The sequence below is a fragment of the Phyllobates terribilis genome, unplaced genomic scaffold, assembly GCF_046119375.1.
Source record: "Phyllobates terribilis strain yellow unplaced genomic scaffold, ASM4611937v1 Scaffold_8__6_contigs__length_399053987, whole genome shotgun sequence".
NCBI classification, from domain to species: domain Eukaryota; kingdom Metazoa; phylum Chordata; class Amphibia; order Anura; family Dendrobatidae; genus Phyllobates; species Phyllobates terribilis.
Genome location: NW_027362768.1, coordinates 167,667,518 through 167,692,942, shown reverse-complemented (window position 1 = coordinate 167,692,942; position 25,425 = coordinate 167,667,518). Strand labels below are relative to the sequence as shown.

Here is a 25,425-nt window from a genome sequence, read left to right as displayed (position 1 = left end):
TAGAGCAAATTCAAAGATGCTTCTTTTTTGGGCTTTTTTTTTGCATCTTTTTAGAGTAAAATGTCACACAATCTCCAATGAGTTTTAAAATGTCACATGTTAGTCTTCAACTATGCAAAATTATGACAGTTTTTGTAAGGTACTGGGGTACAATTGCGCAAAACTTGTGACATTTTAAAAAGTTAAAAATGATGACTAAAAAGCACCTCCATAATGCTGAAAGAAACAAAAAACACAAAAAAAACCCACAAAGCCACCAAGTAAACTGAAACAGATGCAAATTAAATAATGAATAGAGTGCAAATACAGTCACTCTAAGAACAATTTTTATACTAAAAAAAGGTGCAAAAGCCACGTAAATCGGCCAATAAGACTTTTTTTTATCCAAGACAGGTACTGAGTCAGACGTCAGATTACAGGTGATTAATATTAAAATGTTGTGACCCCCATAATGAATAATGTAGGGGCCTGTTGTCCCCTTTTCTTTATCAGCAGCACAACATGCAGAAGTTATAATGAGCAGTGGTTGAGTGTGTGCTGCGGCTTCATATAACTGCAGACTAATAAAGCACCACTCCAGCATTTTGCTTTTTTTTTCAGCACTGGAGTGGCGCTTTAAATGTAAGCCCCCTGTCCCCCTTTCTTATACTCACCTTCTGGCGGCTTCACCTTTTAGCGACGGCGCTCTGGTCCTGCGGCACCATCTTGTGCCCTTTACTTCTGATAAGTTACGTTACAAGAGCTCAATGCAAATCTATCAGAGCCAGAACCAGGCTCTCATAGACTTGTATTGTAAAGTGACCTCTGGCGCGCTTCAAGCAACACTGGAGCTGCCCGCAGATCACTTTTTGCCAGAGACCGATGGGAGCGACGTTGGAAAAGGATGAAGGCAGCTGCTGACGAGTATGAGACGGGGCAGGGAAATTACATTTAAACCACCACTCCAGCGGTGAAATAAAAAAAAATGCAGGAGTGGTGCTTTAAATTAACCACTGGACACTTTCCCTTGGCGGTTCCTGTAATTCCAAGTGAATCATACAGTCATACCATATACTGTAAAGTAAGTGTAATAGAAAAATTGCAAATCTTTTCTTCTCCCCTGTCATAGATATTAAGAATTCTTTCTTGATTCCCCTGAAGCCCCTCTCACCTCTCCCCTATAGTATTTGTCCAGAGATGGCAATCTACAGTTTCTCCTATGCAAATTAACACTCCAAGCAGCTGCCTGTATGCAAGTCTCAGCACACAGGAAAAGTGTCTAGGTACACAAATGCTGGCACAAGAGAGGTGCTACAGAACCCAGTTAGCATGCAAATGTGTTTCCTCTGACACAGAGAGGAGGACGTAGCTCCTTAAGATCAAACGCACTCACTATAATTAAGACAATTCCCCAGCTGCTGACTGCAGGATTTTTGGAGCCAATACGAAATATGGAATAACTGAAGTTCCATAATTCTGACAATGATAGGACCCATATGTTTAGTGGCAGGGTGAGCCAAAGAACAAGATGCTTATTTTTTTCTTAGCCATAAGCCCCTCCGTGGAGGTGTAGTGCAAAAGCACCAGAATAACGGATCGCATCTACGCGATGCGTGGTCTCTAAATGAAGGTAAATTCATAACGGAAAATATGGTACCACTTTTGCGCTTCTGGGATCAACCAGCGATAAGTTATCCCAGAAACCAGGTTTTTAATACAAGCATGAATGATGGAGCCCGAGCCCACATTATGTCATGTGGGTGTGTGGGCCGATCTTCCCCTTCGGCATAAGAGAGCCGACGGAAAATTGATCAATATTCTTTGCCAGGGGGGTATAGGTACTATAAGCAACGGTTCGCTTTACATAACGCTCAAATCAAATCGGGAAGCCCCTCCTCCGGCTATATTGAATTGTTGAAGCGATCTTTATAGAGTAAGTTTCTTCTTTAATCCTTATTATTTTGTGTAAGTGCTTATGTATTGTAATGTCTCCTTTGTAAAATTCTTGTATATACACTGCTCAAAAAAATAAAGGGAACACTCAAATAACACATCCTAGATGTGAATGAATGAAATATTCTCATTGAATACTTTGTTCTGTACAAAGTTGAATGTGCTGACAACAAAATCACACAAAAATCATCAATGGAAATCAAATTTATTAACCAATGGAGGCCTGGATTTGGAGTCACCCCCAAAATTAAAGTGGAAAAACACACTACATGCTGATCCAACTTTGATGTAATGTCCTTAAAACAAGTTAAAATGAGGCTGAGTATTGTGTGTGGCCTCCACGTGCCTGTATGACCTCCCTACAACGCCTGGGCATGCTCCTGATGAGGTTGCGGATGGTCTCCTGTGGGATCTCCTCCCAGACCTGGACTAAAGCATCCGCTAACTCCTGGACATTCTATGGTGCAACGTGACGTTGGTGGATGGAGCTAGACATGATGTCCCAGATGTGCTCAATCAGATTCAGGTCTGGGGAACGGGCGGGCCAGTCCATAGCTTCAATGCCTTCATCTTGCAGAAACTGCTGACACACTCCAGCCACATGAGGTCTGGCATTGTCCTGCATTAGGAGGAACCCAGGGCCAACCGCACCAGCATTTGGTCTCACAAGGGGTCTGAGGATCTCATCTTGGTACCTAATGGCAGTCAGGCTACCTCTGGCGAGCACATGGAGGGCTGTGCGGCCCTCCAAAGGAATGCCACCGCACACCATTTACTGACCCACTGCCAAACTGGTCATGCTGAATGATGTTGCAGGCTGAAGATCGCTCTCCACGGCGTCTCCTGACTCTGTCACATCTGTCACATGTGCTCAGTGTGAACCTGCTTTCATCTGTGAAGAGCACAAGGCGCCAGTGGCGACTTTGCCAATCCTAGTGTTCTGTGGCAAATGCCAAGCGTCCTGCACAGTGTTGGGCTGTGAGCACAACCCCCATCTTTGGACGTCGGGCCCTCATACCACTCTCATGGAGTCAGTTTCTAACCGTTTGTGCAGACACATGCACATTTGTGGCCTGCTGGAGGTCATTTTGCAGGTCTCTGGCAGTGCTCATCCTGTTCCTCCTTGCACAAAGGCGGAGGTAACGGTCCTGCTGCTGGGTTGTTGCCCTCCTACGGTCCCCTCCACGTTTCCTGGTGTACTGGCCTGTCTCCTGGTAGCGCCTCCAGCCTTTGGACACTACGCTGACAGACACAGCAAACCTTCTTGCCACAGCTCGCATTGATGTGCCATCCTGGAGGAAATCCCGCCGGAGATCATCTGCAACCTCATCAGGAGCATGCCCAGGCGTTGTAGGGAGGTCATACAGGCACGTGGAGGCCACACACAATATTGAGTCTCATTTTGACTTGTTTTAAGAACATTACATCAAAGTTGAATCAGCCTGTAGTGTGTTTTTCCACTTTAATTTTGGGGGTGACTCCAGATTCAGGCCTCCATTGGTTAAAAAATTTGATTTCCATTGATGATTTTTGTGTGATTTTGTTGTCAGCACATTCAACTTTGTACTGAACAAAGTATTCAATGAGAATATTTCATTCATGCATATCTAGGATGTGTTATTTGAGTGTTCCCTTTAGTTTTTTGAGCAGTGTATTTTCCTAAACACTGCCTCCCTTTTGGATTAATTATAAAATTTAATTGCTCTGTTTCTTTTGCTCTGTAATCGTTCCCTCCCCCAAAGCCATATACGCTACCAGAACGCAGGAGTCCGACCAGGCCTGTATTATATTTCAAACTCGGTCAGTGGTGTCAGCGAATGAAATTAATAATTGGGCTATCGTGAAGCTGACAGTGACTGTACGGTAGGAGTATACGCATATTCCATGCATTGGAATCCGGAGGTGTGACGCCATACGCTCACTGGTCGCTTGCCGATACCTACGTAGAGAGTACTGGGGACCGTGTGCTCGTGGATCCCTGACAAAATCCTGACAGAGTGACGGCACGGTGAGATATTGCGAGATCTCTCCGGTGTCGACCCTGGGGAATACCTGACAGTAAGGCTATGTTCCCACAATGCGCTTTTGGTGTCTTTTTGATACTGCATATTTTTGTGTCTTAGGCTGCGTGCCCATGATGCAGATTTAATGCGTTTCCACGGCACCATTTCCTCCACGAAAATGCGTTAAAAACACATGTTAAGTTGTCTGCCATGATTCCCAATGATAATCCCCATGTGCTGTGCACATGCTGCGGAAATTTCCGCTGCGGATTATCATTGCGGAAGAATCCGCAGCACAACCATTAATTTTGCGGAATCATGGCGTTTTAGCTGCCATTGACTTGCATTGGACCGCATAAAATCCTCATGACTACTTGTGCACATGCGGATATCATGCGATTCAATGCGCGCATGGTACCCGGGTCTGGAGAAGAGTAGTAACACGGATGACGATCGCACCGCAATCCTCGGACTGGCTGGCGGCTCTCCTGATTTGAGCGTGAGAGCGGCATAGAAATATTGTGCTCTGACGCTCGGGTCAGGAGAGCCGGTTTATAATGAGCGGAGGTTGAGCGTGTGCTGCGGCTTCATGTAACTGAAGACTATTAAATAAACCAATGGGAACTTTCCCTTAGCTGTTTCTGTAACTCCCATTGAATCATACATTCATACCATATGGAGCAAAGTAAGATTTAACATATATTTGTATATAGGTAAATGACCAGGTGGTCAAAATTCCCATCAATAGCCACCAAAAAGTCTGACTATGGCTGCAACTCCTTGTCCTCAGGTAAAGCAGACTGCAGCTCTACAGTAAAATTATAGGAATAGTTACAGGAAAATGTCTATTTCACGGGAGGGTGAAGGGTGTGAGGATGACTGGTATAAGAGGGATACAAAGAAACACACTTGTTTCTAAATAAGTGATATAAATGTGCAAGTGCAAATCTGCAGTGTCTGCAATGTAGAATATGTAGGTTTTGGTGTAGGAGTGAATTTCTCATGTAATAATCCTCTTCTACAGCCCCCGTTCTGCTGTTGTGCACAATACACTGGATGCTCCACATGTCTAACCTGATTTTTCTGGATCCTTTCTGCAGGAGCGGTTCCTTAGTGCCCTCCATGAATGTAGAATTTGCAAATGAGACAGTTACCCCGACCGACAGAGAGATGGTGGATAAAGTCGCTGCAGATCTGAAAAACTCCAACCCACCGAACACCATGGATGGTTTACAGATTGATCCTCAGAGTATTCAGTCTAGAGGTAAGTCCACACTGGGATTATTCAGAGCTACGTAACAGTCACAGCTAAACTCCAAAACAAAAAACAAACCCCACACCAGACCCCCAAATAAATACAGACCGTGTTCTTTTTATTATATTCAATGTTCAAGCGGGCAAGTTTTGAGTGATTTCTGGCCTCACTGACTTCAGCCTCTAAAAAACCTTCCTTTATGTAATTGTCTATTGGATCTGATTATAAAGACTGAGAGTTGCTATTCCAATGTATCCTTAGAATAAATTTTTGGCTTGAACTACAGACCCTAATATATAGATAGGTGACTTCGCTTAGCATACTGTATGTTCACATGTTGCTTTTTTGACGTTTTTTATCAGCATGAAAGATGCAGGCTATGGTCAGAAAACTCCTGTGGAAATTACCGTTACTCATTTTTGATGCTAAGACATTTTGATCTTAATGGGGGAAAATTGCAGTTAAAATGCTGAATGAATTGTCATTGTCTGATATTTTTAAAAATCAACCAGACATCAACAAATACAAAAAAAAACAAAAAAACACCATATGGGTGAGGTGTCAGGAATTTAATTCAATTTGCACATAATAAAAGCTAAGTGTCAACAAGCCTTTAGGATGTGTTCACACAGAGTTTTTTCTTTTTGCAAAATTTTCAGAGCAAATTATCTCTAAAGGCTCTTTCGTATGTCATTGTGTCTGTTCTGTTCCATGATTGGGACATTTATGGACTATAATGGACCTTCTTACAGTTGCTATGCACTGCTATCTTATTGCATTGCTGTAGTGTTTACTTTCTTTAAGTCTGTCCCTTCTCTCTCCCTGTCTTCCTCTCATGTGACTTCTTTAGCTAACCCCTCTCTTCTTTTCTCCTGCCTTGCTTTCATTCACCATCTTGGCACCTTCTGAAGCTCATGTGCTCACAGCTTGTTCTGTGAAAAGTTCTTTTTAACCTGCTGCTCCTGCATGCATTTAACTAGAGTTCTTAAAGAAAACAAAGTCTCTTCTGAATTCTTTACAACGTGCCAGCTTGCAGCTGAGTAAAGCTATCTGCAACCATTGCCATTGTAAGTACAGGTGAAGAGACCCTGTTTCACAGAGCCATATTTACAGCCACAGGCCATGGGGACAGAATAGTGTCCAGTACGTGTGATGACAGTTTCCACATGTACTGGAGTCACTGACACATGTAGACCCATTCTGGGCCTGTGCACGTGTCAACGTATTTTCACGGACCATGTGTCTGTGGGCAAAACACGCTGACATGTCAATGTTTTACCCGCTGCACAGGCCGCAAATCGTCCTACACTCATGACATGTGTGACACATACCGACGCCTGGGAATCAGTAGTGCCGGGTGCTGAACGCTGCCCTCATCATCGTCCCCTGCTTGCGCTGCGATCAGTGCTGATCGCAGCATAAGCAGGGGACAATAATGAGTGTAGCGTTCAACACCCAGCGCTTGGTAACAGCGCTAGCTGTACGCTGATTCCCAAGCACCGCTGCGTGTGCTCCTGATGTGGCACAAAAGCACCACACGGTTGGTTGTAACATATGTGCCACACAGGTGCACATGGACCCGTACAGTTATATGAAAAAGTTTGGGCACCCCTATTAATCTTAAGCTTAATGTTTTATAAAAATTGGTGTTTTTGCAACAGCTATTTCAGTTTGATATATGTAATAACTGTTGGACACAGTAATGTTTCTGACTTGAAATGAGGTTTATTGTACTAACAGAAAATGTGCAATCTGCTTTCAAACAAAATTTGACAGGTGCATAAGTATGGGCACCCTTATCATTTTCTTGTTTAAATACTCCTACCTACTTTTTACTGACTTACTAAAGCACTTTTTTTTTGTTTTGTAACCTCATTGAGCTTTGAACTTCATAGCCAGGTGTATGCAATCATGAGAAAAGCTACTTAAAGTGGCCACTTGCAAGTTGTTCTCCTGTTTGTATCTCCTCTGAAGAGTGGCTTCATGGGCTCCTCAAAACAACTGTCAAATGATCTGAAAACAAAGATTATTCAACATAGTTGTTCAGGGGAAGGATACAAAAAGCTGTCTCAGAGATTTAACCTGTCAGTTTCCACTGTGAGGAACATAGTAAGGAAATGGAAGAACACATGGACAGTTGTTGTTAAGGCCAGAAGTGGCAGGCCAAGAAAAACATCAGAAAGTCAGAGAAGAAGAATGGTGAGATCAGTCAAGGACAATCCTCAGACCACCTCCAGAGAGCTGCAGCATCAACTTGCTGCAGATGGTGTCACTGTGCATCGGTCAACTATACAACGCACTTTGCACAAGGAGAAGCTGTATGGAAGAGTGATGCAAAAGAAGCCGTTTCTGCAAGCACGCCACAAACAGAGTCGGCTGAGGTATGCAAAAGCACATTTGGAGAAGCCAATTTCTTTTTGGAAGAAGGTCCTGTGGACTGATGAAACCAAGTTTGAGTTGTTTGGTCATACAAAAAGGCGTTATGCATGGCGGCAAAAAAACACAGCATTCCAAGGAAAACACTTGCTACCCACAGTAAAATTTGGTGGAGGTTCCATCATGCTTTGGGGCTGTGTGGCCAATGCCGGCACCGGGAATCTTCTTAAAGTTGAGGGACGCATGGATTCCACTCAGTATCAGCAGATTCTTGACAATAATGTTCAAGAATCAGTGATAAAGTTGAAGTTACACAGGGGATGGATCTTTCAGCAAGACAATGATCCAAAACACCGCTCCAAATCTACTCAGGCATTCATGCAGAGGAACAATTACAATGTTCTGGAATGGCCATCCCAGTCCCCAGACCTGAATATCATTGAACATCTGTGGGATCATTTGAAGAGGGCTGTCCATGCTCGGCGACCATCAAACTTAACTGAACTGGAATTGTTTTGTAAAGAGGAATGGTCAAAAATACCTTCATCCAGGATCCAGGATCTCATTAAAAGCTACAGGAAGCGACTAGAGGCTGTTATTTTTGCAAAAGGAGGATCTACTAAATATTAATGTCACTTTTCTGGTGAGGTGCCCATACTTATGCACCTGTCAAATTTTGTTTGAATGCAGATTGCACATTTTCTGTTAGTACAATAAACCTCATTTCAAGGCAGAAACATTACTGTGTCCAACAGTTATTACATATATCAAACTGAAATAGCTGTTGCAAAAACAATTTTTATAAAACAATAAGCTTAAGATTAATAGGGGTGCCCAAACTTTTTCATATAACTGTATATAGTGGGACCAAGTTGTCAAGCACTTTCCAAGTGATGCTAAAATCGCTTGGAAAGCGCTTGTCAACCCTTATGTGGAAATGCATGTGAAGAATGCTTCACTTCCGCTTGTCCCTGGCAGGAAAAACGCATGTACAATCCGCATGTGTTTTTTCTGCCAGGGAGATGCAGAAATGCTCAGGAAAAATTCCGGAGCATTTCTGCATCGTGGGCACATAGCCTTAGGCCACGGCTCCACTATCAGTATTTGGTCAGTATTTTTCCTCAGGAGTGGGAGCCAAACTAAGTGAAGAACAATCAGAGAAAAGTTATAATAGAAACAAGTGCACCAATTCTGCATTTATCACCGACTTCTGGTTTTGGCTCCCACTCCTGAGAAAAAATGAAAAGTAAATAGTGTCCTACAAACTCAATGCACTGCCAGTGTCTTAGGTAACCTATTCCAGATCAATTTACCTCCCCCTTCTTACATTTCTAATGTGTATTTTTTCATGAAGATTTGTCTTGCATTGGTGACCTGTGTTCATGCTTCTGTGGTGCAAGCAAAGCTGAACTTTGGGATCCTGCAAAACGAACAAAAAAACGCAGCAAAAAGGCACCAAAAACACACTAAAACCTGCATTTTTTACGCTGTTTCTTTCCTGCCAAGAGATCAGGTTTTGCTGCAGAAAAAAACGCTGATAAAACGCCCTGTGAGAATATAGCCTCATACATTTCTTTTTTGCTAACAGTGCTATATGAGGGTTTGCTTTTTACTTGATGAGTTTGAGCTTTCAGTGTATGTTTTTACTTATTTATTCTTTCCTACGGTATTCACCATATGGGTTATGTAATGGGACAGTTTTAACTCCAACCATTCCGAATATAGTGATACTATTTATTTATTTTTTTTTGTACATAAAAAAAAACATTTTTAATAGTGAAAGATATTTCTTGGATTATTTTCCCTTTTTATTTTGTCCCACCATGGAAACTGAACATTTTATATATTGTTCTCTGGTCTAATGCACGGCCATTCTTCTGTACTGCTGTGCATTAAACCTGTCAGGTTTAGAGGAACACATGGCCTGATAGATCTGCTTATGATAGGGGCTGACAGGACACCAGACACCATAGTGGCAGATACCAAGGATATTATTTGGTACTGGAGAGAAGAGTGCCAGCTCACCTGTACTTGCAGCACATCTCAAGGTTGGAGTACGGAAACAGATGTGAACTTAGTAACATAGTAACATAATAACATAGTTTTTAAGGTTGAAGGATGACTAAGTCCATCTAGTTCAACCCATAGCCTAACATGTTGATCCAGAGGAAGGCAAAAAAACCCATGTGGCAAACACTAAGCTCCACATTGGGGAAAACAATTCCTTCCCGACTATACGACAATCAGACTAGTTCCCTGGATCAACGCCCTATCAAGGAATCCAGTATATATAACCTGTAATATTATACTTTTCAAGAAAGGCATCCAGGCCCTTCTTAAATTTTAGTAGTGAATCACTCATTACAACATCATGCGGCAGAGAGTTCCATAGTCTCACTGCTCTTACAGTAAAGAATCCGCGTCTGTGATTATGATTAAACCTTCTTTCCTCTAGACGTAGAAGATGCCCCCTTGTCCCAGTCTCAGGCCTCAGAGTAAAAAGATCAGTAGAAAGGTCTTTGCACTGTCCCCTCATATACTTGTACATAGTAATAAGATCACCCCTAAGCCTTCTTTTTTCCACAGTAAATAACCCCAAGTGTAATAACCTGTCTTGGTATTGCAGACCCCCCAGTCCTCTAATAACCTTGGGCGCTCTTCTCTGCACCCGCTCTAGTTCAACTATGTCTTTCTTATACACCGGAGACCAGAACTGTACACAGTATTCTAAGTGTGGTCGCACTAGTGACTTGTATAGAGGTAAAACTATGTTCTCCTCATGAGCATCTATGCCTCTTTTAATGCATCCCATTATTTTATTGGCCTTTGCAGCAGCTGCCTGACACTGGCCACCAAACGTGAGCTTGTCGTCCACCAATACACCCAGGTATTTTTCAGTTACAGTTTTGCCCAGTGTTTTACAATTAAGCATATAATTATAGATTTTATTTCCTCTACCCAAGTGCATTACCTTACATTTATCCCCATTAAAGCTCATTTGCCATTTATCAGCCCAAGCTTCTAGTTTACATAGATCCTCCTGTAATATAAAATTGTCCTCCTCTGTATTGATTACCCTGCAGAGTTTAGTGTCATCTGCAAATATTGAAATATTACTCTGTATGCCCCCTACAAGGTCATTAATAAATATGTTAAAAAGAAGGGGGCCCAATACTGACCTCTGTGGTACCCCACTGTTAACTGAGACCCAGTCTGAGTGTTTTCCATTAATAACCACCCTTTGTTTCCTATCACTGAGCCAATTCTTAACCCACATACATATATTTTCCCCTATCCCCATTGTTCTCATTTTATGTATCAACCTTTTGTGTGGAACCGTATCAAAAGCCTTTGAAAAGTCCATATACACAACATCCACCTCATTTCCTCGGTCCAGTCCGGAACTTGCCTCCTCATAAAAACTGATCAGATAAGTTTGACAGGAACGGTGCCTCGTAATATTGGGTCATGAGGTTATTCTTCTTCAGATACTCTATTATAGCATCTCTTAGGAAACCCTCCAGGATTTTACCCACAGTAGAGGTTAAGCTTACTGGCCTATAATTTCCAAGTTCAGTTTTTGTCCCCTTTTTGAATATTGGCACCACATTTGCTATACGCCAGTCCTGTGGTACAGACCCTGTTATTATGGAATCTTTAAAGATTAAAAATAATGGTCTATCTATGATGTTACTTTATTCCTGCAGTACTCGAAGGGTTTATCCCATCCGGGCCCAGGGATTTGTCAACTTTAGTGATTTTTAGACGGCACCGTACTTCCTGCTGGGTTAAGCAAGTGACATTCAATGGAGAATTTTTGCTATCACTAATCATGTTTTCTGTCATGCGATTTTCTTGTGTAAATACGGTTGAAAACTTGTAGGAAAAAATTGTAGATTTTCCAGCTCCAGATAAAAACATTTAAATTTATTCAATCTATTTAAAAAGACATATCCGCTTGTGAAGAGGAAGGGAGGGTTGCTTTACGCGTTTCAGACACTATCCTGCATCCTTTATCAAAAGCTATTATTTGGTGTCACAGGTGGGTGTTGACAGAGTGAAAGAGCAAAAGAAGGCGCCGCAAGGAAAAGTACAAATATAAATACAACACTATATAGTCAATGGTGAGATACACCTATGTAACTGATTAATAGAAAGAAAAAGGCATAAATATAATGGTATTAAATGTATCAAACCAATAATAATGTGGAATCCAGGACCATAGGGAGCAGTGTCAGCTGAGGATGTCAGTGGAGGAGAACCCCCAAGTGTATTGCAGCTCAAGGCAGCTACATCAGGGAGGAGCAGTTGTAGTATACAGCTGGTACCTGCTCAGTCTGCACCTACTGGAGGATGCTATTAATTTATTCCTCAGAGCCGCCTTTTATGGCACTGAAGACTAATTGAATAACACACCCAAGCGGGTACAGGCTGTGTATCAGCTGTATACTACAGCCAACACCGTGCTGCACCAGACACATTGGAGCCTCACTGATCAGCTGAAACCAGGTCCGTCAGTCGCTGGATGTAGACACATTGAAAGTAGTGGCTGAGCCTCGCACCATTCAATGTGTGGCAGCTACTGCCGATCATTGAAGAACAGCTCCTACCCTTTTGATCAGGAGCTGTGTTGCAGGACCTGGCAGAGGCCACTACACTTGGAGATGCACATTTTCTTGTATGACACAGTGATGTAGCAGCTACAGAGAGCAAACTTTAGCCGAACAACCTCTGTCGCTGTAAAATCCCAACCAAAATTTAACAATGCACAGTGCCATAATGGCATTTTTCTAAGTAGCCCCGGACCTCACTTTAGTTTTAGACCCCTGATATAAGCTAACCAAAATATGTTTTGCAACCATAGGCGGATTATAATGACGTCAATCTGGGCTACTGCCCAGGGCCCGAGGTTCCGGAGGTCTCATAGCCAGACTGCCCTCATATAATCCTTTGTGCACTGACAGCTGCAACTCGGTAGCGTCTAGAGTGGAGTTGATTTTTTGAGGGGATGATGTCACCGGAAGGGGCGGGGCTGTGCTTCCTTCAATCCAGTGATGACCCGATAGCAGGAAGCAGCGTGGAGCTTGAGCTGTGGCTGCTGAAGCGGACAGAGAGGCTGCATGATGGAGCTGTGTGCAGGTGGGAATGAGGACACAGGAGTCAATGTGAGTGGGCTGAGGATGAATTTTGGGTGCAAAGAAGTGTGGATGATGGTATTGTATGGGGGCTGCATGATGGAGGGTTGCATGGGAGAAAGGCCACTGCTACTTGTATAAGGCTGCTTATGGGGAGGGGGGGCTCTCACAGGAAAAGGGTTTATGTTATATGCGTGAGGCTGCATGGGAAAGGTTATGATGGGCTGTATAGAGAAGAGGAGGATGATGATGGGTGCTGTGAGCAGGGGGAATGGTGATGATGATTGGGGCTGTGAGGAGGGGGAATGGTGATGATGATGGGGGCTGTGAGGAGGAGGAATGGTGATGATGATGGGGGCTGTGAGGAGGGGGAATGGTGATAATGATGGGGGCTGTGAGGAGGGGGAATGGTGATGATGATGGGAGCTGTGAGGAGGGGGAATGGTGATGATGATGGGGGCTGTGAGGAGGGGGAATGGTGATGATGATGGGGGCTGTGAGGAGGGGGAATGGTGTTGATGATGATGGGGGCTGTGAGGAGGGGGAATGGTGTTGATGATGATGGGGGCTGTGAGGAGGGGGAATGGTGTTGATGATGATGGGGGCTGTGAGGAGGGGGAATGGTGTTGATGATGACGGGGGCTATGAGGAGGGGGAATGATGATGATGATGATGGCTGTGAGGAGGGGGGATGATGATGATGGAGCATTGTGGAGAAGGGGGCTGTGGAGTGGGAGTGATGTGGGGTTGTGTGGGGAAGGGTGGTTGATGCTGGATGACTGCAAGGGAAAATGGGTAATGTCACTCTTGTGAGGCTGCATGCATTGTGGCTGCGTGGAGCTGTGGGATGTGTTGTGAAGGGAGTGATGCTACTCACATGGGGCTGCATAGTGAAGGGGATAATGTCACTCATGTAGGGCTGCATGCTGAGTGCTTGTGTGGGGATGCATGCTGGGGCTGTGCAGGGAGCTATGTGGTGATTATACTGTATATAGGTAGTTAAATGAGTTCTCATGCTGAATCCAGGTAGCTATGTGGGAACTCACACTGTACATAGGGAGCTTTGTGGAGGCTCAAACAGTATGTACGGGGCTGTGTGGGGGCTCAAACTGTATGTAGGGACTATATACCTCACGTGTCTGTGAGGAATGCCTAAGAAACAGACATTCCTTACATGTATTAAAGCTGTCAAACAGTCGCAAATCATGCACACAGTGAGACTGAAACATAACACCCGAACACGATGAAGATACTCAGTGCTCGCCCGAGCATGCTCGCCGAAACGGTTAGCAGAACATACTCGCTCATCACTAATTGCAATCATTCAGAGCACACAGACCACTACATCAGACAAGTATGGAATAATGGAATAAGCATGAGGATTCTATGAAAGAAAATGAAATGCAAGAACAATCTGATATTCCCCGTAATGCTAATGAAAAATATATAGATGATATAATTCAGCGACGACATTTAAAAAATTTAAAGTTATAGGCCTGAGGCGGCTGAATTGGATTATCATATTACAATCATTCATGATTTCATTTCTAACTGTATTGTCGGCCCCATACATCTGAAACTGACTACTACATAGGCCAATTGTCATTTAAAAATAATGCGCCAATGCGCCCATTGCAGGGGGGCAGAGCTTTATCAGCTTTACCACCACATCACCGCCACACTGTCAGGCTGAATCCGAATTCACATCATTGTTCACACATGATTCAATCAAATCTACTAGATGTGGACATTGATGTGGATGGTGAATTTCATCCAACCAAGATCTCAATACAAAGTCTTGTCATAGTTCTAGCAATCATAATTGTGAACATGTCAGTAATTGGTGAATACATTTAGGAATCATCTGTACTAATACTTTCTATAATCCAGGATGAGATTCATAGAGATTATATAGTGAGATCCACAAATAACAAAAGGAGCAGAAAAGTTTGTAAATGTCAATTATTCTATTTACACAGAAGCAACATTACCCACTATGGAACCGAGCACAGAGCAAACTACTACTGCATTATCAACCAACACAGGACCAGCAACAACTCCCACAAAGGCTCCAACAACCACAGCCACTGAGCCTCCAACTCCCACACAGGCTCCAAGTACCGCCACTGAGTCTCCAACAACCACGGCCACTGAGCCTCCAACTCCCACACAGTCTCCAACAACCACGGCCACTGAGCCTCCAACTCCCACACAGGCTCCAAGTACCGCCACTGAGTCTCCAACAACCACGGCCACTGAGCCTCCAACTCCCACACAGGCTTCAAGTACCACCACTGAGTCACCAACAACCATGGCCACTGAGCCTCCATCTCCCACACAGGCTCCAACAACCACGGCCACTGAGCCTCCAACTCCCACACAGGCTCCAAGTACCGACACTGAGTCTCCAACACCCACGGCCACTGAGCCTCCAATTCCCACACAGGCTCCAAGTACCGCCACTGAGTCTCCAACAGCCACTGCAACTGAGCCTCCAACTCCCACACAGGCTCCAAGTTCCGCCACTGAGTCTCCATCAACCACGGCCACTGAGCCTCCAACTCCAACACAGGCTCCAAGTACCGCCACTGAGTCTCCAACAACCACGGCCACTGAGCCTCCAACTCCCACACAGGCTTCAAGTAATGCCACTGAGTCTCCAACAACCACGGCCACTGAGACTCCAACTCCCACACAGGCTCCAAGTACCGCCACTGAGTCACAAACAACCACGGCAACTGAGCCTCCAACTCCCACACAGGCTCCAAGTACCACCAGTGAGTCACCAACAACCATGGCCACTGAGCCTTCAACTCCCACACAGGCTCCAACAACCATGGCCACTGAGCCTCCACCTCCCACACAGGCTCCAAGTACCGCCACAGAGTCTCCATCAACCATGGCCACTGAGCCTCCAACAACCACGGCCTCTGAGCCTCCAACTCCCACACAGGCTCCAAGTACCGCCACTGAGTCTCCATCAACCACGGCTACTGAGCCTCCAACTCCCACACAGGCTCCAACAACCACGGCCACTGAGCCTTCAACTCCCACGCAGGCTCCAAGTACCACCACTGAGTCTCCATCAACCACGGCCACTGAGCCTCCTACTCCCACACAGGCTCCAAGTACCGCCACTGAGTCTCCATTAACCACGGCCACTGAGCCTCCAACTCCCACACAGGCTCCAAGTACAACCACTGAGTCTCCATCAACCATGGCCACTGAGCCTCCAACTCCCACACAGGCTCCAAGTACCGCCACTGAGTCTCCAACAACAATGGCCACTGAGCCTCCAACTACCACAAAGGCTCCAAGTACCGCCACTGAGTCTCCAAAAACCACGGCCACTGAGCCTCCAACTCCCACACAGGCTCTAAGTACCGCCACTGAGTCTCCAACAACCACGGCCACTGAGCCTCCAACTCCCACACAGTCTCCAAGTACCGCCACTGAGCCTCCGTCAACCACGGCCACTGAGCCTCCAACTCCCAAACAGGCTCCAAGTACCGCCACTAAGCCTCCAACAACCACGGCCACTGAGCCTCCAACAACCACGGCCACTGAGCCTCCAACTCCCACACAGACTCCAACAACCCTGGCCACTGAGCCTCCAACTCCCACACAGGCTCCAAGTACTGCCACTGAGTATCCATCAACCAGGGCCTCTGAGCCTCCAACTCCCACACAGGCTTCAAGTACCGCCACTGAGTCCCCATCAACCACGGCCACAGAGCCTCCAACTTCCACACAGGCTCCAAGTACCACCACTGAGTCTCCAACAACCACGACCAGTGAGCCTCCAACTCCCACACAGGCTCCAAGTACCGCCACTGAGTCTCCAAAAACACCGTCCACTGAGCCTCCAACTCCTACACAGACTCCAAGTACCGCCACTGAGTCTCCAACAACCACGGCCACTGAGTCTCCAACTCCCACACAGGCTCCAAGTGCCATCACTGAGTCTCCAACAACCACGGCCACTGAGCCTACAACTCCCACACAGGCTCCAAGTACCGCCACTGAGTCTCCAACAACCAAATCCACTGAGCCTCCAACTCCTACACAGGCTCCTAATACCGCCACTGAGTCTCCAACAACCATGGCCACTGAGCCTCCCACTCCCACACAGGCTCCAAGTACTGCCACTGAGTCTTCATCAACCACGGCCTCTGAGCCTCCATCTCCCACACAGGCTCCAAGTACCGCCACTGAGTCCCCATCAACCACGGCCACTGAGCCTCCAACTCCCAGACAGGCTCCAAGTACCGCCACTGAGTCTCCAACCACCATGGCCACTGAGCCTCCAACTCCCACACAGGCTCCAAGTACCGCCACTGAGCCTCCAACAACCACGGCCACTGAGCCTCCAACAACCACGGCCACTGAGCCTCCAACTCCCACACAGCCTCCAACAACCACGGCCACTGAGCTTCCAACTCCCACACAGGCTCCAAGTATTGCCACTGAGTCTCCATCAACCACAGCCACTCAGCCTCCAACTCCCACACAGGCTCCAAGTACCACCACTGAGTCTCCAACAGCCATGGCGACTGAGCCTCCAACTCTCACACATTCTCCAAGTACCACCACTGAGTCTCCATCAACCACGGCCACTGACCCTCCAACTCCCACACAGGTTCCAAGTACCACCACTGAGTCTCCAACAACCATGGCTACTGAGCCTCCAACTCCCACACAGGCTCCAAGTACCACCACTGAGTCTCCAACAACCACGGCCACTGAGCCTCCAACTCCCACACAGGCTCCAAGTACCGCCACTGAGTCTCCAACAACCACGGCCACTGAGACTCCAACAATCACGGCCACTGAGCCTCCAACTTCAACACAGGCTCCAACAACTAAGGCCACTGAGCTTCCATCTCCCACACAGGCTCCAAGTACCACCACGGAGTCTCCAACAACCATGGCCACTGAGCCTCCAACTCCTACACAGGCTCCAAGTACTGCCACTGAGTCTCCATCAACCTCGGCCACTGAGCCTCCAACTTCAACACAGGCTCCAACAACCTCGGCCACGGAGCCTCCAACTCCCACACAGGCTCCAAGTACCGCCACTGAGCCTCCAACAACCACGGCCACTGAGCCTCCAACTCCCACACAGACTCCAAGTACCGACACTGAGTCTCCATCAACCACAGCCACTGAGCCTCCAACTCCCACACAGACTCCAACAACCATGGCTACTGAGCCTCCAACTCCCACACAGGCTCCAAGTACCACCACGGAGTCTCCAACAACCACGGCCACTGAGCATCCAACTCCCACACAGGCTCCAAGTACCACCACTGAGTCTCCAACAACCACGTCCACTGAGCCTCCAACTCCCACACAGGCTCCAAGTACCGCCACTGAGTCTCCAACAACAATGGCCACTGAGCCTCCAACTACCACAAAGGCTCCAAGTACCGCCACTGAGTCTCCAAAAACAACGGCCACTGAGCCTCCAACTCCCACACAGGCTCTAAGTACCGCCACTGAGTCTCCAACAACCACGGCCACTGAGCCTCCAACTCCCACACAGTCTCCAAGTACCGCCACTGAGCCTCCGTCAACCACGGCCACTGAGCCTCCAACTCCCACACAGGCTCCAAGTACCGCCACTGAGCCTCCAACAACCACGGCCACTGAGCCTCCAACAACCACGGCCACTGAGCCTCCAACTCCCACACAGACTCCAACAACCCTGGCCACTGAGCCTCCAACTCCCACACAGGCTCCAAGTACTGCCACTGAGTATCCATCAACCAGGGCCTCTGAGCCTCCAACTCCCACACAGGCTTCAAGTACCGCCACTGAGTCCCCATCAACCACGGCCACAGAGCCTCCAACTTCCACACAGGCTCCAAGTACCACCACTGAGTCTCCAACAACCACGGCCAGTGAGCCTCCAACTCCCACACAGGCTCCAAGTACCACCACTGAGTCTCCAAAAACACCGTCCACTGAGCCTCCAACTCCTACACAGACTCCAAGTACCGCCACTGAGTCTCCAACAACCACGGCCACTGAGTCTCCAACTCCCACACAGGCTCCAAGTGCCATCACTAAGTCTCCAACAACCACATCCACTGAGCCTCCAACTCCTAAACAGGCTCCTAATACCGCCACTGAGTCTCCAACAACCATGGCCACTGAGCCTCCCACTCCCACACAGGCTCCAAGTACTGCCACTGAGTCTTCATCAACCACGGCCTCTGAGCCTCCATCTCCCACACAGGCTCCAAGTACCGCCACTGAGTCCCCATCAACCACGGCCACTGAGCCTCCAACTCCCAGACAGGCTCCAAGTACCGCCACTGAGTCTCCAACCACCATGGCCACTGAGCCTCCAACTCCCACACAGGCTCCAAGTACCGCCACTGAGTCTCCAACAACCACGGCCACTGAGCCTCCAACAACCACGGCTACTGAGCCTCCAACTCCCACACAGCCTCCAACAACCACGGCCACTGAGCTTCCAACTCCCACACAGGCTCCAAGTATTGCCACTGAGTCTCCATCAACCACAGCCACTCAGCCTCCAACTCCCACACAGGCTCCCAGTACCACCACTGAGTCTCCAACAGCCATGGCGACTGAGCCTCCAACTCTCACACATTCTCCAAGTACCACCACTGAGTCTCCATCAACCACGGCCACTGACCCTCCAACTCCCACACAGGTTCCAAGTACCACCACTGAGTCTCCAACAACCACGGCCACTGAGCCTCCAACTCCCACACAGGCTCCAAGTACCACCACTGAGTCTCCAACAACCACGGCCACTGAGCCTCCAACTCCCACACAGGCTCCAAGTACCGCCACTGAGTCTCCAACAACCACGGCCACTGAGACTCCAACAATCACGGCCACTGAGCCTCCAACTTCAACACAGGCTCCAACAACTAAGGCCACTGAGCTTCCAACTCCCACACAGGCTCCAAGTACCACCACGGAGTCTCCAACAACCATGGCCACTGAGCCTCCAACTCCTACACAGGCTCCAAGTACTGCCACTGAGTCTCCATCAACCTCGGCCACTGAGCCTCCAACTTCCACACAGGCTCCAACAACCTCGGCCACGGAGCCTCCAACTCCCACACAGGCTCCAAGTACCGCCACTGAGCCTCCAACAACCACGGCCACTGAGCCTCCAACTCCCACACAGACTCCAAGTACCGACACTGAGTCTCCATCAACCACGGCCACTGAGCCTCCAACTCCCACACAGACTCCAACAACCATGGCCACTGAGCCTCCAACTCCCACACAGGCTCCAAGTACCACCACGGAGTCTCCAACAACCACGGCCACTGAGCATCCAACTCCCACACAGGCTCCAAGTACCACCACTGAGTCTCCAACAACCACGTCCACTGAGCCTCCAACTCCCACACAGGCTCCAAGTACTGCCACTGAGTCTCCAACAACCACGGCCACTGAGCCTCCAACAATCACGGCCACTGAGCCTCCAACTTCAACACAGGCTCCAACAACTAAAGCCACTGAGCTTCCAACTCCCACACAGGCTCCAAGTACCACCACGGAGTCTCGAACAACCATGGCCACTGAGTCTCCAACTCCTACACAGGCTCCAAGTACTGCCGCTGAGTCTCCTTCAACCTCGGCCACTGAGCCTCCAACTTCCACACAGGCTCCAACAACCTCGGCCACTGAGCCTCCAACTCCCACACAGGCTCCAAGTACCACCACTGAGTCTCCATCAACCACGGCCACTGAGCCGCCAACTCCCACACAGGCTCCAACAACCACAGCCACTGAGCCTCCAACTCCCACACAGGCTCCAAGTACCGCCGCTGAGTTTCCATCAACCACAGCCACTGAACCTCCAACTCCCAGACAGGCTCCAACAACCACGGCCACTGAGCTTCCAACTCCCACACAGGCTCCAAGTACCGCCACTGAGTCTCCATCAACCACCATGTCTCCAGCCCCCGCAGGCGACTCCACCACCCCCACCACGTCTCCAGCCCCCGTAGGCGACTCCACCACGTCTCCAGCCCCCGCAGGCGACTCCACCACCGCCACCACGTCTCCAGCCCCCGCAGGCGACTCCACCACCGCCACCACATCTTCAGCCCCCGCAGGCGACTCCACCACCACCACATCTCCAGCCCCCGCAGGCGACTCCACCACCGCCACTAAGCCCACAACTATTGCTCTGCCAAAGACAACCACAACTGCTAAAAACGTAGTTCCGTTAATGTTCAGGATTATAAACAGATCATATACGGAAAGTCTCAGAGACACATCGTCTGCAGACTATAGAAGACAGTCCACTGAAATAGTTAACATAGTAAGTAACAATGAATTTATCTCCATACTCTTTTTCATAATCTTATTGTTAAGATGTAGTCTATATATATTTCATAGGACGTTGATTTTGTACCATGTACTACCAGGCAGATATATGGAAAATTTTATTCTCTCTTCTGATCCTCTCCACTGCGGGGGATTTCATCGTATTGAATGGATTATAGTAAACCACATGCATTAAGGCCTCATTCAGACGTCCAAGAATTTCGTACATGTTCTGTTATTTTCTAAGATAAAACATGTACTTAATATTAAAGTCTATAGTGCTATTCACATGTCCGTGTTTTTGTGCACTTTGTGTCTGCACAAAAATCCCTGGGACTTGTCTATTTTTTATTGAGTTACAGATCAAAATTATCCAGACAAGTCTTTGGTCAGTGAAAAATTACAGACAGCACTTGGATGGCATCAGTGTGAGCTACCCGTGTGCTGCCCATGATTAACATTGTAATAGATAGGAGAAGCTTTATTATCTTTTTTTTTCATACGTGGAAATAACTGATCAACTATTGACGGTAAAAACTCTAACAAATGGACCAAACACTGATGAAAATCTGATACAAAACACTGCTGGCACGCAGACTCTTTATACGGATGTCGGAATGAGGTCTAATAGTGTTTTTTTTAAACCAGTCTTAGAAGGGAGGTGAAATTAACTCATTAAACGGTGCCCACGATATCAGTAATGTTTCGCATTTTTTACTTTTTGACAGTTATAATAATGAAATCTACGACTGATCAGAACAGATGTAGTAGATTTGGGACACATTTTGCACCATTTCCTCTTCCTTTAATTACATGTTCATCATCTGCTGCGTCGGTCAAATCTAGGAGTGTAGACTGCAGCAGATCAGACTAGAAGCTACAACATCGGATGATGAGAATATTCCCACTGTCATTACTGGAGCTCTCACCCTTTTCTCCTTTCATCTCTCTAAAGGTGATGTTATTTTTAGGGAGAATTTTCATCGTTCGAAGCATATCCATCAAAGAATTCATGTAAGTGATTATTATATATAAGTGTGAAGGATTTATTACAATTTTGAGCAAAATTCATCAAAATGGACTCACAAAGTTTGATAAATTAGTGCAAATTCAAAGATGCTTCTTTTCTGGGCTTTTTTTTTTACATCTTTTTAGAGTAAAATGTCACACAATCTCCAATGAGTTTTAAAATGTCACATGTTAGTCTTCAACTATGCAAAATTATGACAGATTTTGTAAGGTACTGGGGTACAATTGCGCAAAACTTGTGACATTTTAAAAAGTCAAAAATGATGACTAAAAAGCACCTCCATAATGCTGAAAGAAACAAAAAACACACACAGAAAAAAACACCAAGTAAAATGAAAAAGATACAAATTAAAAAATTAATAGAGTGCAAATACAGAGTCGCTCTTAGAACAATTTTTTTACTAAAAAAGGTGCAAAAGCCACGTGAATCGGCCTCTAAGACTTTTTTTTTTATCCAAGACAGGTACTAAGTCAGACGTCAGATTACTGGTGATTAATATTAAAATGTTGTGACCCCCCATGATGAATAATGTAGGGGCCTGTTGTCCCCTTTTCTTCATCAACAGCACAACATGCAGAAATTATAATGAGCAGTGGTTGAGCGTGTACTGCGGCTTCATATAACTGAAGACTAATAAAGCACTACTCCATCATTTTGCTTTTTTTTCAGCACTGGAGTGGCGCTTTAAGTGTAAGCCCCCTGCCCCCCTTTCTTATACTCACCTTCTGGCGGCTTCACCCATCTTGTGCCCGTTACTTCTGACAAGTTACGTTACAAGAGCTCAATGCAAATCTATCAGAGCCAGAACCAGGCTCTCATAGACTTGTATTGTAAAGTGACCTCTGGCGCGCTTCAAGAAACACTGGAGCTGCCCGCAGATCACTTTTTTCCCAGAGACCGATGGGAGCAACGCTGGAAAAGGATGAAGGCAGCTGCTGGCGAGTATGAGACAGGGGGCAGGGAACTTACATTTAAACCACCACTCCAGCGGTGAAATAAAAAAAAATGCAGGAGTGGTGCTTTAAATTAAAAACTGGACACTTTCCCTTTGCCGTTCCTGTAATTCCAAGTGAATCATACAGTCATACCATATACAGGAAAGTAAGTGTAATAGAAAAATTGCAAATCTTTTCTTCGCCCCTGTCATAGATATTAAGAATTCTTTCTTGATTCCCCTGAAGCCCCTCTCACCCCTCCCCTATAGTATTTGTCCAGAGATGACAATCTACAGTCTCTCCTATTCAAATTAACACTCCACGCAGCTGTCTGTATGCAAGTCTCAGCACACAGGAAAAGTTTCTAGGTACACAAATGCTGGCACAAGAGAGGTGCTACAGAACCCATTTAGCATGTGAATGTGTTTCCTCTGACACAGAGAGGAGGACGTAGCTCGTTAAGATCAAACGCACTCACTATAATTAAGACAATTCCCCAGCTGCTGACTGCAGGAGTTTCGGAGCTGATACAAAATATGGAATAACTGAAGTTCCATAATTCTGACAATTATAGGACCCATATTTTTAGTGACAGGGTGAGCCAAAGAACAAGATGCTTATTTTTTTGTAGCCGTAAGCTCCTCCGTGGAGCAGTAGCGCAAAAGCACCAGAATAACGGATCACATCTATGCGATGTGTGGTCTCTAAATGAAGGTAAATTCATAACGGAAAATATGGCACCACTTTTGCGCTTCTGGGATCAACCAGTGATAAGTTATCCCAGAAACCAGGTTTTTAATACAAGCATGAATGGTGGAGCCCAAGCCCACATGATGTCATGTGGGTGGGTGGGCCGATCTTCCCCTTCGGCATAAGAGAGCCAATGGAAGATTAATCAATATTCTTTGCCAGGGGGGTATAGGTACTATAAGCTCAAATCAAATCGGAGAGCCCCTCCTCCGGCTATATTGAATCGTTGCAGCGATCTTTATAGAGTAAGTTTCTTCTTCAACCCTTAATATTTTGTGTAACTGCTTATGTATTGTAATGTCTCCTTTGTAAAATCCTTGTATATATTTTCCTAAACACTGCCTCCCTTTTGGATTAAATATAAAATTTAATAGCTCTGTTTCTTTTGCTCTGTAATCGTTCCCTCCCCCAAAGCCATATACGCTACCAGAACGCAGAGGTCCGACCAGGCTTGTATTATATTTCAAACTTGGTCAGTGGTGGCAGTGAATAATATTAATAATTGGGCTATCGTGAAGCTGACAGTGACCGTACGGGAGGCGTATACACATATTCCATGTATTGGAATCCGGAGGTGTGACACCATATGCTCACTGGTCGCTTGCCGATACCTACGTAGTGAGTAGTGGGGACCGTGTGCTCGTAGATCCCTGACAAAATCCTGACAGAGTGACGGCAAGGTAAGATATTGCGTGATCTACCCGGTGTCGACCCTGGGGAATACCTAACAGTAAGGCTATGCTCCTACAATGTGCTTTTAGTGTGTCTTTGATACTGCATATTTTTGCGTCTTAGGCTGCGTGACCATGATGCAGATTTAATGCGTTTCCACGGCACCATTTCCTCCACGAAAACGCATTAAAAACGTATGTTGAGTTGTCTGCAATGTTTCCTAATGATAATCCGCATGTGCTGTGCACATGCTGCGGAAATTTCTGCTGCGGATTATCATTGCGGAAGAATCCGCAGCACAACCATTAATTTTGCGGAATTGTGGCTTTTTAGCTGCCATTGACTTGCATTGGACCGCATAAAATCCTCATGACTACATGTGCACATGCAGATATCATGCGATTCAATGCGCGCATGGTACCCGGGTCTGGAGAAGAGGAGACTCTCCTCCAGACTCGGGTATCATAGTATCTGTAAGTAAAAAAAAAATTAAAATGAAAAATAACTTTATACTCACCTTCTGATGGCCCCTGCCCTGCTCCTAGCGTTGCTGCTGGCTCCGTGGCGGGTCCAGGAATGTAAAAGGACCTTCCATGACGTCAGCGGTCATGTGACAGGTCACGTGACCGCTGACGTCGGCGGTCGCGTGACCTGTCACATGACTGCTGACATCATGGAAGATCCTTTTACATTACCGGTACCCCCCACGGAGCCAGCAGTGACGCCGGGAGCAGAGAGGGGGCCATCAGAAGGTGAGTATAAAGTTATTTTTTACTTTCTAATTGTTTTTATTTTAACATTACGTTGGTCACACAATATAAATCCATGCCGGTTGCATGGATTTATATTGTGTAACCAACTTTCAAGCACTTTTCCAAGTGATGCTAAAATCGCTTGAAAAAGCACTTGATAAAAGCATGTGAAATCACATGCTAAAAACGCTTGACAAACGCTTGTCCCAGGCAGAAAAAGCGCATGTAAAATCCGCATGCGTTTTTTCTGCCAGGGAGGT

The 25,425-nt window shown here is 46.4% G+C and overlaps 1 protein-coding gene across 1 annotated transcript in view; it reads left to right on the top strand.

The window, feature by feature from the left end:
- LOC141157716 (uncharacterized) overlaps nucleotides 1-25,425 on the top strand; it is a 120,948-nt gene that overhangs the window by 80,660 nt on the left and 14,863 nt on the right. The window contains exons 7-9 of the mRNA XM_073645262.1: nucleotides 5,036-5,199; nucleotides 14,681-21,021; nucleotides 21,982-22,040. Of these exons, the coding sequence (XP_073501363.1) occupies nucleotides 5,036-5,199; nucleotides 14,681-21,021; nucleotides 21,982-22,040 (6,564 nt within the window). The remainder of the gene's footprint in view (nucleotides 1-5,035; nucleotides 5,200-14,680; nucleotides 21,022-21,981; nucleotides 22,041-25,425) is intronic.